Source organism: Balaenoptera physalus (assembly GCF_965194825.1).
Source record: "Balaenoptera physalus genome assembly, chromosome: 20".
NCBI lineage: Eukaryota > Metazoa > Chordata > Mammalia > Artiodactyla > Balaenopteridae > Balaenoptera > Balaenoptera physalus.
Window position 1 is genome coordinate 22,190,613 of NC_138901.1, and position 15,792 is coordinate 22,206,404.

General features: G+C 55.6%; 2 protein-coding genes across 5 annotated transcripts; one reads left to right on the top strand and one right to left on the bottom strand.

Moving 5' to 3' along the window:
• Positions 1 to 2,996: 2,996 nt before the first annotated feature.
• On the top strand, positions 2,997 to 9,065 carry NAGS (N-acetylglutamate synthase). 2 transcript variants are annotated; one of them, XM_082440429.1, is made up of 7 exons: positions 2,997 to 3,615; positions 4,184 to 4,458; positions 4,573 to 4,786; positions 5,082 to 5,262; positions 5,816 to 5,987; positions 6,086 to 6,268; positions 7,465 to 9,065. In XM_082440429.1, exons 1-7 carry the CDS (start codon positions 3,190 to 3,192, stop codon positions 7,616 to 7,618), a joined length of 1,605 nt encoding a protein of 534 aa, XP_082296555.1. In that variant the 5' UTR covers positions 2,997 to 3,189; the 3' UTR covers positions 7,619 to 9,065. The 2 variants fall into 2 exon arrangements, with proteins under 2 accessions (XP_082296555.1, XP_082296554.1); XM_082440428.1 differs by lacking the exon at positions 6,086 to 6,268 and having other exon boundaries at positions 3,134 to 3,615.
• On the bottom strand, positions 9,039 to 14,601 carry TMEM101 (transmembrane protein 101). Of its 3 annotated transcripts, none has more exons than XM_082440441.1 (5): positions 12,407 to 14,601; positions 11,902 to 12,082; positions 11,134 to 11,196; positions 10,869 to 11,015; positions 9,039 to 10,086 (listed from the first exon to the last, which is right to left on the bottom strand). In XM_082440441.1, the coding sequence occupies exons 1-5, from the start codon at positions 12,541 to 12,543 to the stop codon at positions 9,778 to 9,780; spliced, it is 837 nt and encodes a 278-aa protein (XP_082296567.1). In that variant the 5' UTR covers positions 12,544 to 14,601; the 3' UTR covers positions 9,039 to 9,777. The 3 variants fall into 3 exon arrangements, with proteins under 3 accessions (XP_082296567.1, XP_082296569.1, XP_082296568.1); XM_082440443.1 differs by having other exon boundaries at positions 12,334 to 12,457; XM_082440442.1 differs by lacking the exon at positions 11,134 to 11,196 and having other exon boundaries at positions 12,407 to 14,575.
• Positions 14,602 to 15,792: the final 1,191 nt, after the last annotated feature.

Consider the following 15,792-nt stretch of genomic DNA (forward strand, 5'->3'; position numbering starts at 1 on the left):
TTCCTGTCACCTCCATGCCCACCTATACTAAGTGGCAGTCAAGGAGGACTCTCATGGGAGGGAAAACATGGGCCCTTCAAACCAGCCCCTGTGCCCAGGGCTGAGGCCCCTGCGCCCAGGGCTGAGGCCCCTGCTGAGGGGAGTGTCTGGAGGGGTTGGAAGGTTGTGTCTGCTCCCAGCATCTCGAGGACCCGAGGCCTGATTAGAAGATAGGAGCCTGATTCTGGGCCCATTGACAATAGGCTTTGCTCTGAAAGACGAAACATCAGCCAGCTTCAGAGGGGAAAACATAAAATTCAGATAGGAACCATAGGCCAACAATGATCCTGTAGGCCTTCAGTTCAGAGGGGTGGGTCAAGGTAGGGGTGTTGACCCCATACCCGCAGACATCTCCTCCAGAAAGCAGGGCCAATTCCCCAACCACGGGCTGGCCTTCTCCAGGGAGAGTGACCCCAGGGTCAACCAGCCTGGAGTTAATCATCTACTCGGGGTATCCCTGGGCCCCATTGGCTGCCTGGGGACACGGCCCCCTGGGCTGAAACCCAAAGGAGAGGGAAGGAGTTCCCCAGCCAGTGTCTGCCCCACCGGCCCAGGGGAAATGGGGAGGATACTGTTGGCTACTGGACCTGGTGGGCCCTCAGGAAGCCCCCAGTCTGGGAAGGAGACAGCAGCCCCGCCCTCAGGAAGCCCCAGTCTGAAGGGAGAGGCCATCCTTGCCCTCACGGGGGCCCCAAGCTGGCAAGAAGCAGGACTCAGCCGCAGCTGGTGGGAAAGGACCTAAAAGGCGTGTACACTTTAGTTGGAAGAAGCGAAGAGGGGCCAGAGCAGGGGCAGAGACCCAGAGCAGCAAAAGCGGGAGAGACCCAGAAAGAGGAAATCTGAGTAAAGAGTGGCCCGGGAGGGTGGGCGCTCTGACGAGGGGCTTGGATGGAGAGACCGGGAAGGGGAAGCACATTTGAGGTTGAGGGTCTCTGAGAGCAGAAAGAAGGAAAATGATTTGGCCTCCAAGGGTTAAGACCACCTCCTCTAGTGGATTCTGGGAAGTGTGGGGATTGGAGGGGCAGCAGTAAAGAGAGAAGAGAACGAAGGCCCTGGAGGCGGCCCCTCAGGGCAAGGGGTACACACCCTCCCTGCCATTGCTTCACTCCGTTGGAACTCAGGATTTCTAAGTAGGAAAACGGAAAAGTCAATGGAGGAGATCACAGAGGTCAGCTCCCGTCTCCCCCTGCCAGGAGTCTCCTGCCCAGGACGGTGCGTGCATGTGCTGTGCTGTGTGTGCGTATGTGCCTGCTTGTGTACGTGTGCAAGTGTTCACGCAAACGTGTGTTTTAGTGGGGGATCCCTGGAAGTGTCAGTGCACTCACACAGCATCCTCTGGGATACTCAGGAGAGAAGAGCCCTGACCACTGCTCCCCATTCAGGCAGAGCCTGACACCCAGCACAGGGAACACAAAGCTGTACGAAAGGAAGGAAAGAGCAGGGAGTAGGAACTCAGGATGTCAAGGGTCCAGCCATGACACTAACAAGCTGTGCGACCTCGGCCAAGTCACCTCCCCTCTACAGTTGATTGCACCACCCTCTGTAAAGACAGAGGGTGGGACCCCATCAGGATAGAGTGTACCCGAGGGCAGGATATGTACAACTGTTAGCACAACACGTGTTTTTAGGCAGCACAGGGGATACAGTATTAAGCAACAATGAATCACATCCTGCGAAAGTTTTCAAGTCCTTTTCAAATCTTGCTTAAGAGCATGGATCGGGAGCAAAACTGCTTTGCTTCAAAGACCAGCTCCGCTGCTTATGAACTGAATGACCTTGTCCCTCACATGTTTCTGTGCCTCAATTTCCTCGTCTATAAAATGGATGTAATAATAATACCAATTCTGGAGTCATTGTAAGGATTAAATGAGTTACTATTTGTGAAGTGCTTTGCACAGTGCCTGACGTTCTGCATGTGTCAGCAGCTATTATTCTACAGTGGAGAAAGCCTCACAGTGTGCTAGGGGATCTCTACCACCTGGTGCTTGCTAACATTCTTTGTTTCCAAGAGAAGCAGGCAACACTGTCCGGCTGGAATTCATAACATTTTGTTCTCTCTTTATTTGTAAGACTTTCTTTCAAGTGATAATGGCCTTCTAGTTACAATCCTGATGTGGATAAATTTTAAAATTAATAAGTTCATTTTTTTTAAAGTCTTTATTGAATTTGTTACAATACTGCTTCTGTTTTTTATATTTTGGTTTTTTGGCCCCGAGGCATGTGGGATCTTAGCTCCCCGACCAGGGATTGAACCCGCACCCCCTGCATTGGAAGGGGGAGTCTTAACCACTGGACTGCCAAGTCACAGGATTAATTCTAGCCACTCATTGAAGAGTAGACTGAAGGGGCAAGGGTGGAAGCAGGAAGTCTAATTAGCAGAGTATTGAGATAATAGAAGTGGGAGGTGATGGAGGCTTGCACTGGGGGGGATGGGGGATGGGGGGTTGGTAGAGGAAGCAAGAAGGCACATGTCATATTTTTTCATAATTCAGAATGTTAATTTCATTATACCATATTATAACATTTGGTTTCTCTGGCAAAAAAAAAAAAGTTTAAAGAAAAACTTTAACACTAATAAGGGGTGATTTGAAGATATGACAAAATTCTTCAAGGTGGTACCCAGTGGCTGGCGTTTGGCAAACTCTGGTAACCTCGTGATTCCATCTTCTTTGAGCTCCAACAGGACAAAGGCATCCCCGCTCTCCACGCTTTCACTCTTCCCCCACCTCTCCCTCCAGTCTCCTCCCTCAGCCAGGTGGCAACTGCCACCTGCTCTCCCCTCTTGCCCTAATCAGACTCCCCCTTAATCATTCAAGACCCCGCAGAGCGCCAAATCCACCTGTGGGTCCCCGAGCCCTTCCTGGAACCGGCCTTGGCAGCAAATTAAAGACACCCAGCCACCGTTTATCTCTGCCTCGTGACTCTCGTTAGTGGGTTCCATCCCCCCACCCCAGGGGCGGGGGATCCTGTCGGCGCCGCCCTCTGACCCATGGCCTGACCCTCCTCAAACGCACCGGGAGGCGACTCCGCGCCCCCCGTCGGCGCCCCGCCCCGGCAGTCCCAGCCCCGCCCCGCCGCAGGTTAAGAGGCCCCCAGAGCCAGGAGCTCCGGACAGACGGTCACTTGGGGGGGCGAGCTGGTTTGGTTGTCATGGCGACGGCGCGGTTGGCCTGGGCCCTGCGGGCCGCCGCTGCGGGCGGGAGGCTGCGCGGCCCCCAAGGCACTGGGGGCGCCCGGAGGCTCAGCGGCAGCGTGCGGCGGCGGGCGGCCAGGGCCACCAGCCCGGGACGCCGGCTCAGCACCGCCTGGGCGCCGGCCCAGCCCGCCCAAGAGGAGGCCGAGGGCGCCGTGTACGACGCCCACTCGCCTGCAGCGGAGGAGCCGTCGTGGACACTGCCCCCCGCGCCCCCGGTGTCCCCCGACTCCCCTGGGCCCCCGGCCGGCCGCTCGCTGGTGCAGCGGGACATCCAGGCCTTCCTGAACCAGTGTGGGGCCAGCCCCGGGGAGGCGCGCCACTGGCTCACGCAGTTCCAGACCTGCCACCACTCCGCGGACAGGCCCTTTGCCGTCATCGAGGTGAGAGCCCGGCGTCGGCCGGGTCACAGACAGGGGATGAGGGCTGTGTAGCGACGTGTCGCCAGGCATGGCAGGACGGGCTGCGGACTCTGCGCAGCGGAGCCAGGAAGGGGCTCGACGGAGCCCAGACGAGCGCCTGGGACTGCGCGAGGCTGTGCGCTCCTCGAAAAGTCTCGCGCCCAGCCCGGGTGAGGAGCCTCGGGTCCCCAGCCCGTCAAACGAGATGCGCCAGAGAAGTCCTCCCATCCTGGGCGCAGTTAGGGGTTCAGTTGGCAGTTGGGGAACCTTGATAGAAGCCGCCTGCATCACCCCTCCCCCTAAGGTGTCCTACAGTCCAAGGTCGCAGGGAGGAGCGGAGGGAGGAACACTCGTGTGAGATAAGAGGATGGCAAGACCCAACGGGGCAAAGGGCGAAGCAGGTGGGCGCAGGTGGCCAGAAATGGAGCCTGACAGCTCCTGAGCAGGGTGGGGGCCCCGAGAGGGCCCTGAGGACCCGGCTGTGGGAGCAAGCGGGTGCAGCAGGCGTCAGGGCCGGTGTCGTGCCCGTTGAACGCCCACTCCTCCGCAGGTGGACGAGGAGGTGCTCAAGTGCCCTAAGGCCGTATCCAGCCTGGCCTTCGCCCTGGCCTTCCTGCAGCGCATGGACATGAAGCCGCTGGTGGTCCTGGGGCTGCCCGCTCCCACGGCGCCCTCGGGCTGTCTTTCCTTCTGGGAGGCCAAGGCACAGCTTGCCCAGAGTTGCAAGGTGCTGGTGGACGCCCTGCGGCACAATGCCGCCACTGCCGTGCCTTTTTTTGGCGGCGGGTCGGTGCTGGGCGCTGCTGAGCCAGCCCCTCATGCCAGGTTAGTGCTGACCCTGCCTGCCCCTGCGTCCTCAGATCACGCTACTCCGCCCGCCCAGCCCCAGACCCGCGGGTCCTGGAGGCAACCTCCTTGAGCACCACGTCTGGCCCACAGCTATGGCGGCATCGTCTCGGTGGAGACCGACCTACTGCAGTGGTGCCTGGAGTCGGGCAGCATCCCCATCCTGTGCCCCATCGGGGAGACGGCCGCCCGCCGCTCCGTGCTCCTGGACTCACTGGAGGTGACCGCGTCCCTGGCCAAGGCGCTGCGGCCCACCAAAATCATCTTCCTCAATACCACGGGCGGTCTGCACGACAGCAGTCACAAGGTGTGTCTCCTCCTTTCGGACCCCACTCCCCGCGACTCTGCGCCTGGCTGAGCCGCTCTTAGGTCCCCTGCACGCCTCCCAGACGGGCCCCCGAGTCACTCTCTCCAGCCGCATGGGTCGGAAATGGAGTGTCAGGGAGGGACTCAGCCTATGGTGCTCAGATCTGAGCCCTCCCTGGCCAAGGACTTCGGGAGGAAGTAAGGGAAAAGGGGTCAGTGAGGAGAGGTCCGTGGGGCGGGGCCACAGTCCTTGTCCGGCTGCAGGTCGGAGGCTCACCCCCTCGTCCTGGACACAGGTCCTGAGTAACGTGAACTTGCCCGCCGACCTGGACCTAGTGACCAACGCCGAGTGGGTGAGCACCAAAGAACGGCAGCAGATTCGGCTCATCGTGGACGTGCTCAGCCGCCTGCCTCACCACTCCTCGGCTGTCATCACCGACGCCAGCACGCTGCTCACCGAGCTCTTCAGCAACAAGGGTGAGGGCTGGGGCGGGGGGCGCGCCGGGGTTTGGGGAGCCAGGAGAAGCGGCTTCCTCTCCAGACAGTAAAGGCTTCCTGCTCTTTCCAAACCTGCGGGAGGTGAGCAAGGAGGTGGACGGCCCTGGGCTAGAACTTGGGTGGAACTAGACAGATGGGAGGGACTTGGGTGGGTGGGAGGAACCGCAGACCCAGCGGAACCAAGTGGAATGGACAGAGCCAGGAAACGTGGGCGGGGTTTGGATGGGTGGGCGGGACCAGAGGTGGGGGAGGGCAAGGGTAGGCGGGACTAGGAGAGGTAGCTGGGACTACAGGCGATACGCGGAACTTGAGGGACAAACTGACCGGGGGAAAAAGAAAATCCCTGAGTGAAAATCGCGCACAAATCTATGCAGACCTTAGGAAGCGTCTCACTGTGGAGAGCTCCCAAAGAGAGTAATTGTTCCACCAGCCCCTGTCCTATCTGGAACCCCACCAGGCTGCGCAAACGGAGGAGCGGAGGGGACCCGGATCTCGGGCTGAACTAACCCCTCCTCCTCCATCCCACCGCCAGGGTCCGGGACGCTGTTCAAGAACGCCGAGCGGATGCTGCGAGTGCGCAGCCTGGACAGCCTGGACCAGGGCCTCCTAGTGAACCTGGTCAACGCCAGCTTCGGCAAAAAGCTCCGGGACGACTACTTGGCCTCGCTGCGCCCGAGGTTGCACTCTGTCTACGTCTCTGAGGGGTGAGCCTGCGGGCCCCAGAGGGCAGGGACCAAGGGACAGAGCCGGGGAGCTTTGGACCAAGGAGAGGTCCCAGCCTGCCTCTCCCCCGCTGCGCCAGGTACAACGCGGCTGCCATTCTGACCACGGAGCCCGTACTTGGGGGCACCCCGTATCTAGACAAGTTTGTGGTGAGCTCCAGCCGCCAGGGCCAAGGCTCTGGCCAGATGCTGTGGGAGCGCCTGCGGCGGGACCTGCAGACGCTTTTCTGGCGCTCCCGGGTCACCAACCCCATCAATCCCTGGTAGGTCCCGCCCCTCCCGGCTCTGGGCTGGGCCCCACCCCCACTCTCCTCTCCAGCTCTGGCCAGCTACGCCCCGGGACCACCAGCCAGGAAGGCTGGGCCTCCCTTTCTTTCATTAGCCATTCTTCCCCAAGGGAAATGGCCCGCTCAGTGTGGCCCCACATTCCCCAGGGAGTGGACCACACACGGAACCTGAGATTTCCCTAGAGGCAGAGCACACTTAACCCGGCTCTGCCCTGCTAGGGTCGATTCCTTGAAGACAGTCTCCACCCGGGAAGCAGCCTGCCTCTCCCAGGGTCTGGAGAAATCCAGCCCCTCAGGGCTCTATTCCAGGCCCAGTTGCCAAGCTCTGACCCAGGCCCATTGCATCTCCAGTGGAACACTCCCTCCTCTCTTTCCTTCTGCAATTATCACCTCATCCCCCACTACCCTGCTCTGTGGGCACCAAGAAGTGAACAAGAAGCCCTCCCCGGGCTGCACAGCCAGAGCAGTGCGGAGAGAGCAAAAGAGGGCCTCACTCTAACCCTCCTAAGCTGTGTGACTCTGGCTAGTTAGCTAACTTCTCTGAGACTTAGCTGCTTCTCTGTGAAAAAAGCATAACAACACCAGGATGTTAGCTAATGCTATAAGGATAAAATCAGATTACAGACCACAGGTCCTAGCAGAGTGTCCAGCATGTACAGGCATACCCCAGAGATATTGCCAGTTTGGTTCCAGACCTCCACAATAAAGTGAATATTGCAATAAAGCAAATCACATGAATTTTTTGGTTTCCCAGTATATATAAAAGTTATGTTTACACTATACTGTAGTCTATTAAGTGTGCAAAGCATTATGTCTAAAAAAAATGTATATACCTTAGTTTTAAAATACTTTTATTGCTACAAACTAACCATCACTTGAGTCTTCAGTGAATAATCATCTATTTGCTGGTGAAGGGTTTGAAATATTGCAAGAATTACCAAAATGCAACACAGAGACACGAAGTGAGCAAATGCTGTTGGAAAAATTACCCTGATAGACTTGCACCACACAGGGTTTCCACAAACCTTCAATTTGTAAAAAACGCAGTACCTGCAAAGCACAATAAAGTGAAGCGCAATAAAACGAGGTATGCCTGTAGTAGGTCCTCAGTAAATGACCCAGTGCATAGTGAGCACTGGTCTTGCCTAAAACCTGTCTCCCACCTCCACCAGGTACTTCAAACACAGCGATGGCAGCTTCTCCAACAAGCAGTGGATCTTCTTCTGGTTTGGCCTGGCCGACATCCGGGACTCTTACGAGCTGGTCAACCACGCCAAGGGGCTGCCAGACTCCTTCTGCAAGCCGGCTTCTGACCCAGGCAGCTGACCCTCTCCACCAGCCCTGCAGGCCCTGGGACAGCCAGGGTGGACCAAAAGCCATGCCTGCTGAAGGTGACCCGAGCCAGCCACAGGCCGGACCAGGCTTGTTGGCTGAGTGAGCTGCAGAGTAGGCAGCAGCCCCTACTCTACCCTGCCCAGAGGGGGGCACCCAAATGAGGACAAGTGCAGGAAGGAGAAGGGCCTGCCCAAGACCCCCTACTTGCTCCAAAGCACAACCAGATGGCCTTGAATTTTCAGTCTAGGGATTTGGGGGAAGGAGGGCTTGCCTTTGAGGGCTCAAGGCTTACGGGTGGGCCAGTGTCTGTGGTCTCTGTGCTGTTTTGAGGCTCCCTTGCCCAAAATATCACCCACATCTGCCTGATATTCCACCATTCCGTTTTAGTTCCTTCGGGTCTTGCAACTTTTCAGGAGACCTTGATTAAAATGCAAATACTTGTCTGAAAGTCAGCTCACACTTGAAAGGAAATTAGCAGTGACCCTCCGGAAACAAGATCTTGAGGGCTGGGGAACCTCTTCCTAGAGGGAAGAGGAGCTAAATGAGGCCGAGGCCCCTGGATGAATGCTGCCACCACCTCCCCCCTCCCCCAGCTGTCAGCAGTCCCCAGAAGGACTCCCCTACCCCTTAGTTAGGAAACATCTTCCATTCCACAGACCAGACTGACAGCAGGCCCAGCTCCCTTTCCAGGCAGGGCTCAGGGCCAAGCCCAGACTTGGATGTTTTCCCCTGGGCCCCCCTGGAGGTTGTGTCTCCATCTTTGCAGGAAGAGAACATCTCAGACGGGTAGGAGTCCAAAGCCTGAGGTTTCATTTGACATTTTTGTCCCCCACGATGTGCCAGGCACCATACTGGCTGCTGGGGCTACTTTCTGTCAGGAGGTGTGCGAACGAGTAGGGAGAGGGTCACCATGGCACACACACCAGGGGCTGCTGTGACACAACCAACCCCCAAGAGAGGGCTGGTGTCGAGTACATATCTGGGCGTGGGCATTAGACAGACCTGACCTGGAATCCAGCTCTGTGGCTTGAGGCAAGCTGCTCACCTTCTCTGAGCCTCCATTTCCTCACCTGTGAAATGAAAACTACTCAGCCTCGTAGTGACACTTAATATCAGTTCTCTCCCTCTAGCTGCCCTCACCAAAGATTTCTTCGAAAAGAGCTGGCACCAAATGGGGAGGAAAAGATAAGCCACAAGAGGGACTGAAGTGAAAGGTCAAAGCATATACTACAGGGAGCATTCGGAGACTGTGGAAAAGAGAGCCAAAGGACTGTGAGAACTCTCAGAACAGGGGAAAGATCATGGGCGGATCAAGGTGGGGCTTAACCAGATATGGTATTTCAAGAAACCCAAGATCAATCCCAGCCAATGGCTAAGTGCCCCGTGGGGAGAACAGAGAAGCAAAGCCAAATGTCTATATAAAATGTTTATTTTTGGAGGACTGTGTGGTCTGGTGTTTGGGAGGGCACTCACCCCCACCAGGCCAACCACGGAGCTGGAAACAGAAGGCCAGAGGCAGGAAGTTGCTGCTGCCTGTCGCACCCCTGCAAACCCCAGAGTAAACTGGGGCCTGCTCTACCCTCAAGGTGGGTGACAGCTAGTGCTGTTTCTGCCCCTGGCACACCCTGAGAGCCCACATGACTTCCGTGGTGCCCGGCCCCTCTGCTCCTCCTGGGCCTGATCCACGTGTCAACATGCACACTCACTCACTCTCAGTCTCACAAAAGCACTGCAGAGCCTAGCTGCATCTGCCAGGTTCAAAAAGGGATTTTTCACATTGGCTCACTTCTGGTTCTCCTCTCTCCCACTCTCAGTACCCCACCCTAGCCCTGCCTTACTCCCTTCCCTGGGACAGGAGACCCAAGGGAGCAGCTGGCCTCAGCTCTCCTCATAACAAACAGGAAAAAGAAACCTGTAAGGCAGAGTCATCAGGGCTCCCACCCCACCAAGGCCCAAGCCCAGGAACTGGGGAAGAGACCTGCCCCTTACCAACACACGCACACACATGCATACGCACACACATGCACACAACGCAAGTGATCAAACAAATAGACCAAAAAGCATAAATAAACATAACTGGGCCAGCAAGGATGTAGGTAGGGTAGCCCTCAGTGGCTCCCCGCATCCATCTCAGACTCCCGCTGTGCAGCTCAGCCGTCAGTGGCCAGGATGACAGCGGCCCCAAAGATGCCCACGCTCTCTCCAAGGAGCTTCATCTGGTTCCAGAACTCAACACGCCGCGCGTTATGCCAGTAGGCAACATTGCCATCAACGAGCAGCATAACCGGGGGCAGCAGAACAGCCAAGATCTGGGCAGCCAGGGTCACGTAGTAGCCTGACAGGAAAGCCAGGGCCAGGACGCCATACAGCACGAAGAAGAGCTGGATCATCAGCTCCCCTCCTGGGAGATGGTTCAGATACGCCAGCCGGTCCTCCTTGCTGTGCTGCAGCGAGTAGGCCTAGAGACACAGCATCCTCTAAGGCTCTCCAACAGGCTGAGGAGCCTGCCTGGGTAAGGCCACCCCTGGCATGCAAGCCAGCCCCTACAAGGTGGGCTTCTGACTCCCCTCTCAGACTGGGGGCTTTCTGACAGTAAGGCCTGTGTCTCCCCATCTGACTAGGGAGCTCCATGAGGTTAGGACCTCTGTCTCTCCTCATCCTGGGGTCTCAGAAGGGAGGAGGTTCCACAGTCAGACCGGGGCTGTCACCTCTGAATACAGAGCTCTGCACATGGGAGATGGTGCCCAGCAACTAAGATGAAGCCAAGTGACCTGGGGCCTGTCCACGTCCCCATCCACACTGGCCTCCCCGAGCACCAGGGAGGACATAACTGGCTACGCTAGGCAGCCCCATCAGCTCTAAGTGGCAGAGTCCCATCTGGGACCTGAACTCTACCAAACCTCTCCTTTGTCCCCTCTCCCAGTCCTCTGGGGGCTGAAGCCATGAGAGGACCAGTCCCGCTTGTTCTCCTGGCTCTCAGGCTTGGGACTGAAGGGTCGATCCATCCTCTTCTCTCCCCAGTGGCAATAATGCTGGAAGAAGGGACTCTCAGCCAGGTCTCGGGCACTTGAAGGGCCCCCGAGGCCCAGAATTTGGCAGGGGCAACTGCCGGGAGTCAGGCCATCAGGAACTACATGCAAGGCCTCGTTCTGCCCACCTCCCTGGGTTCTGCCAGGCGCCAGGCACGGGCTCACTTCTCGCTCCCAGTCAAGCACCTCCAGCCAACAGTCCCCCAACCTACCACGCAGATGAGGTAGATGCCCAGGAAGACCTGGCCGGTGGACTGGAGGGAACGGCTGCGGGGTTTCCGACGGTACAGCTCCCCAGCACCGCTGGCCAGCACAAGAAAGCCACCGATGACGGCAACTGTGCGAGAGTACATACGGACCTAGGCCGAGGCGAGGGGACCCCAGTCAGGACCTGAAGCCACCACACTTCTCCTGGCCGCCCGGAGCGCAGAACTGCCCATCTCTGTACATCCCACTCCACCTGATGAACCCTCTTACCATTTCCAAGTGTGGTGGGCAGGTAGAGCAGAGATAGGTAATTCTTTTTACCAGAAGTAGAAACTGAGGCCCAGAGGGGTTAATAAAATTGTCCAAGGTCCTACAGAAAGTAAGTGGCAGAACCCAGATACCAAGCGTTGCCCCCCTCCCCACCCCCAGGTCTGCACACTCGAAGCCCAATGTTCTTTCTGCTATATAGTATACGCTGTTCCATAAACGAACCGTTGATCTCACTGTCCTATAGTTACTCACACATCTGCCTCCCCTATTGGGCTGACAGTCCACTCCTTGCGGGTAATGCCTTGGTCCAGGCTTATCTCCAAGCCTGTAGTGCCTGGCACAGGTCCTGGCATCTACAGGCTTAAATGCTGCCCTAGGATTAGATAAATTTCATAAAATCGGTTGGGTGGACCAGGTACTCTCTAAGGTCCCTTTTGCCCTATGAGTCTGAAATAACTAATGGTTTAAAGGGTTCTGGGAACCAGGTGACCTGGGTTCTGGTCACACCTGTAATGCTAACTGTGGTGTAACTGTGGGAAAGTCTGTTTCGCATCTCTGGACCTCAGTTTGCACACTCTGAAGGGGAGGTTTGCGTGGTCTCTAAGGTCCTTCCATTCTTGCCGTCTGTAATAACCTCTACACGCCTGGGGGTTCAGCCTTTCCAGGCTTCGCACTGTGCTCCTGGCTAGCACCAGGCATTGCCCAACTGTCCCGGGCATTGGCTCCCCAACACCCCAGCGAAGTCCCACTTAGGGCCGAGGCGCTCACCTTCAGCCAGTCCCCGTAGTGGACGTAGCCCCCGATGTAGGCGGCGTAGGTACTAATGGCCAGCTGGAGTGCGGCCCCCAGAGCGAACCAGCGCCGCTTCACTCCAAAGGACATGAAGCTAGCGCACAGCACGGCCGCCCCCATGTCGAAGTACAGGTAGGGCACTGGGATGTCGGGCTTCCTGTGAGCCGGGAGGGGGGAAGGAACGAGGACAGAATGAAGCACAGAATGAAGCGGGGAAAAGAGCTTTGAGACCCCTTGGGTTCCCGCAAGCTCCACTGCTTCCCCAAACCGGAGTCCCCTCTCATGGCTAGGACCCCCACACTACGCTCCATGCCCACCTTGCTCCGGACCAGAGTCCCTAACAAGTCCAAGGTCCCAATTCCTCCCAGTCCAAGGGTCCCAACTTCTGGGCCGCAACTTCTTCCCCACCTCACCGCACCCCCGTTCCTGGGACAGGCCGGACCGCCCCCGCCGCGTTCGGCGGCCGCGCGGGCCCGCTCACCGGCGCGCCTCGGCCCTCTCAGCGTACAGCATGAGCTGGCTGAAGCAGCCCCAGAAGGGGCAGCGTGTGAGCAACACCGAACCCAACTGCATGATCAGCTGCAGCATCCACCGTCGCGAACCTATCTTCGACGCCATCTTGAAGAAGGGCAGTCCGCCGCGGCCTCACCCCGCGGCCAAGGAGGCCGGCGCGAGCACGCGACGCGCAACTTCCGGGTCTCGCGGGGGTTTTTTTCCCCCCTTCCGTCAGGAAACAAAGCTCTCGCTCTCTAGTTCTGGGCCGAAGGAAGTGTTCTAGCTGCAGGGTTGTCTTTCCTTCTGCCCCATGGAGGCTCAAGGGTCCCTTCTTGTAGCTGCAAAGTTGAAAACTAGAGTAGAGGAAGGAACAGTAAGCGAACTAGCCTTTGAATGCAGCTAAACTTAGGCTCCAACCCTAACGCAACCCTGTGACTTTGGGCATATCTCCTACACTTTCCAAGATTCATCTAGGAAACAGAGATGACACCTATCTCACAGGGTTGTTGTGAGGTTTAAATGAGACAGTATTGGTTCGAGCACATAGTAGGGGTTCAATAAATGGTGTACACAACACACGCACACACACACCCCAGAGGAAATCCCTCTGCTTCTGATTAAGCTGAAAGTAAAAGGTTTTCCCCATAATTCAGAAAGACACATGCACCCCAATGTTCATTGCAGCACTATTTACAGTAGCCAGGACATGGAAGCAACCTAGCCAGGACATGTCCATCAACAGAGGAATGGATAAAGAAGATGTGGTACATATATACAATGGAATATTGCTCTGCCATAAAAAGGAACAAAATTGGGTCATTTGTAGAGACATGGATGGACCGAGAAACTGTAAGAGTCTCTACAGAATGAAGTCAGAAAAAGAAAAACAAATATCATATATTAACGCATATATGTGGAATCTGAAAAAATTGGTATAGATGATCTTATTTACAAAGCAGAAATAGAGACACAGACGTACAGAACAAACATATGGATACCAAGGGGGAAAGGAGGGGGTATGATGAATTGGAAGATTGAGATTGACATATATACACTATTGATACTACGTATAAAATAGATAACTAATGAGAACCTACTGTATAGCACAGGGAACTCTACTCAGTGCTCTGTGGTGACCTAAATGAGCAGGAAAACCAAAAAAGAGGGGATATATGTATACGTATAGCTGACTCACTTTGCTGTACAGTAGAAACTAACACAATATTGTAAAGCAACTATACTCTAATAAAAGTTTAAAAAAAAAAAAAAGAGGTTTTCCTAAGAGCCACTCGTAGAGAAGTGTGATCTTGGTCTGCCTTCCTTCTGCCCCCTGAGAGAAGAGAGATCTGATGTGGACATATGGGACAACTCAGGCAGTCCATTTCTCCAGCTCCGACGCTCCCACTCTAGCCCAAACTACCACCTTTTGTCAGTTTAGCTGCACCAGGTTTCCAACTGGTCTTCCCCACTTCTCCTTTGGTGCTGTTTGTTCTTAGTTCCTCTATTTTATGTTCTCATAACCAAAAGGCACCCTTCCTTTGAATCAGCACGCTGGCAATTATATATTTGTCATTTTGTTGTTGTTGATGACTAGATTAACACTAGATTGTGAGCTCCATGAGGGCAAGGACAGTGTCTGGTTTCTGTTTACAATTATATCCTCAGGGCCTAGTAGACAGGATGCATTCAGGAAATGTGTGCCGAATAGATAAATAAATGAAAAGGTGTTACTGCTATTTCTTGCCTCAGGAATCATTTGTGGAATAAGTAAATGAGCAAAAGTTCTGGACACTCTGGCATTGCCACCACAAAGCCACCCCCACCTATCTTCCTGCACACCCCACCACCACCCTGCAACATACAAATTCATCTTCTAATATTCAAGTTAAGATTCTACAAGCACTTCCTCAAGGCCATTTAATTCAGGAGGTCTGTTTTCATTTCCCTGGGAAAGGGACCTCCTGTCCAAGAAACATTTCTAACAATATGAATTTAAAATTCCCAATCAGCCAGTGAAAGCTTGGGACAACAAAACACCTTTTCACATCTAATTTTTTACAGAGTCACTAGGATAAAGCCTGGGTATGTGAGAAAGGGATGTATCCAGGCAGAAAACTAGGGAATGAGATTGTGTGATTGCCGGGGTGGGAAAACGCCAGTCAAGGGGAATGAGAAAAAGGCTGGGTTAAAGGTCATTTTGCCTACCCCTCCCACCCCTCCCACCCCCCACCACATGAGGCAAGTTTTCTTCACCAAAATGCAGGCACATACTACAGAATCAACTTTCCAACTGATTTTCTTTTTCCAATCTCCTTACCCAACCCCGATTCAAACGGGACAAGATGCACAGCCATCAGGAAGGAGCGAAGGTGTTGAGAACTGGGATAGTATACGTCCACAAAATAGTTCTAGGAGCCTGCCTGGGTTGTGCCCATGGGAACAGTACCCTTACCCCACCTCCATCATAACTTTAGCAACCAGTTTCTGATCAAGTCCCCAACAGCAGAGGCCAGGGACATGTGTGAGGAAGGGGAAGGAGGTGAGGATTAGTGCTTTGCTTGTACCCATCCCACCCCAGTTCCCTCCGGTCTTCAGTTTCTACCTTTTAGTGTCCTCTTCCCCAAACAACTGTTGAGGACTAGGGGCCAGATCCCTCTTTCTAGGGCTGGAAAAGATGGCATTGTGCTACATCGGGGGAAATATGTGAGGAGGGGTGGTTGGCCCTAGGCCCTTAGAGATGAACACAGCCATTTCTCTCTCCCCTCCCACCATTCCTCCCACCCTGCCTGGGCAGACAACTGAGCCCCGAAGACTTCTCAGGACCAGTCCTTTTCCTCTCTCACAGCTCCATCTTCTTCCCCTCCTCCAGCTGCCTCTCTAGAGGGCTCCCCTGCTCTCCAGTTCTCCTGGGGCCCCGCCTGCACTTGCACTCAACCATGACCACAGCCACATTGACTAGAATGGTGCCCGATACCTAGCCAAGGCAGAGCTGGGGCTCCACACTGCTCAGCACCGCCCCGCCAGCCGCCCAGGGCCACCACAAGTCATGCTACCCAGGTCAGCCACACACAAGTGCCACAGGTGGTCCAGCTTCCCAAAGGCCCATTGCAGGTCAGTCGCAGACCCAGGGGTTACTGGTCAGCAGCAGTTGCATGCCTGCTGTCCGGATGCCCGCCGCATCTTGAACTTGACATGCTGCAGCAGGTTGCCTACAATGGAAAGCAGGCCCAGCGCTTGCAGGGCTGCAAAGGCCTCAGCCTCCAGCTTGCTGATGTCGGTCCCAGCCAGAGAGCACCTCCAGGCTGGCGCCCCTGACTCACTGTGCCGGCTCCCAGCCAGCCCTGCCAGCACAGGTGGAAGAGGCCCCTGACT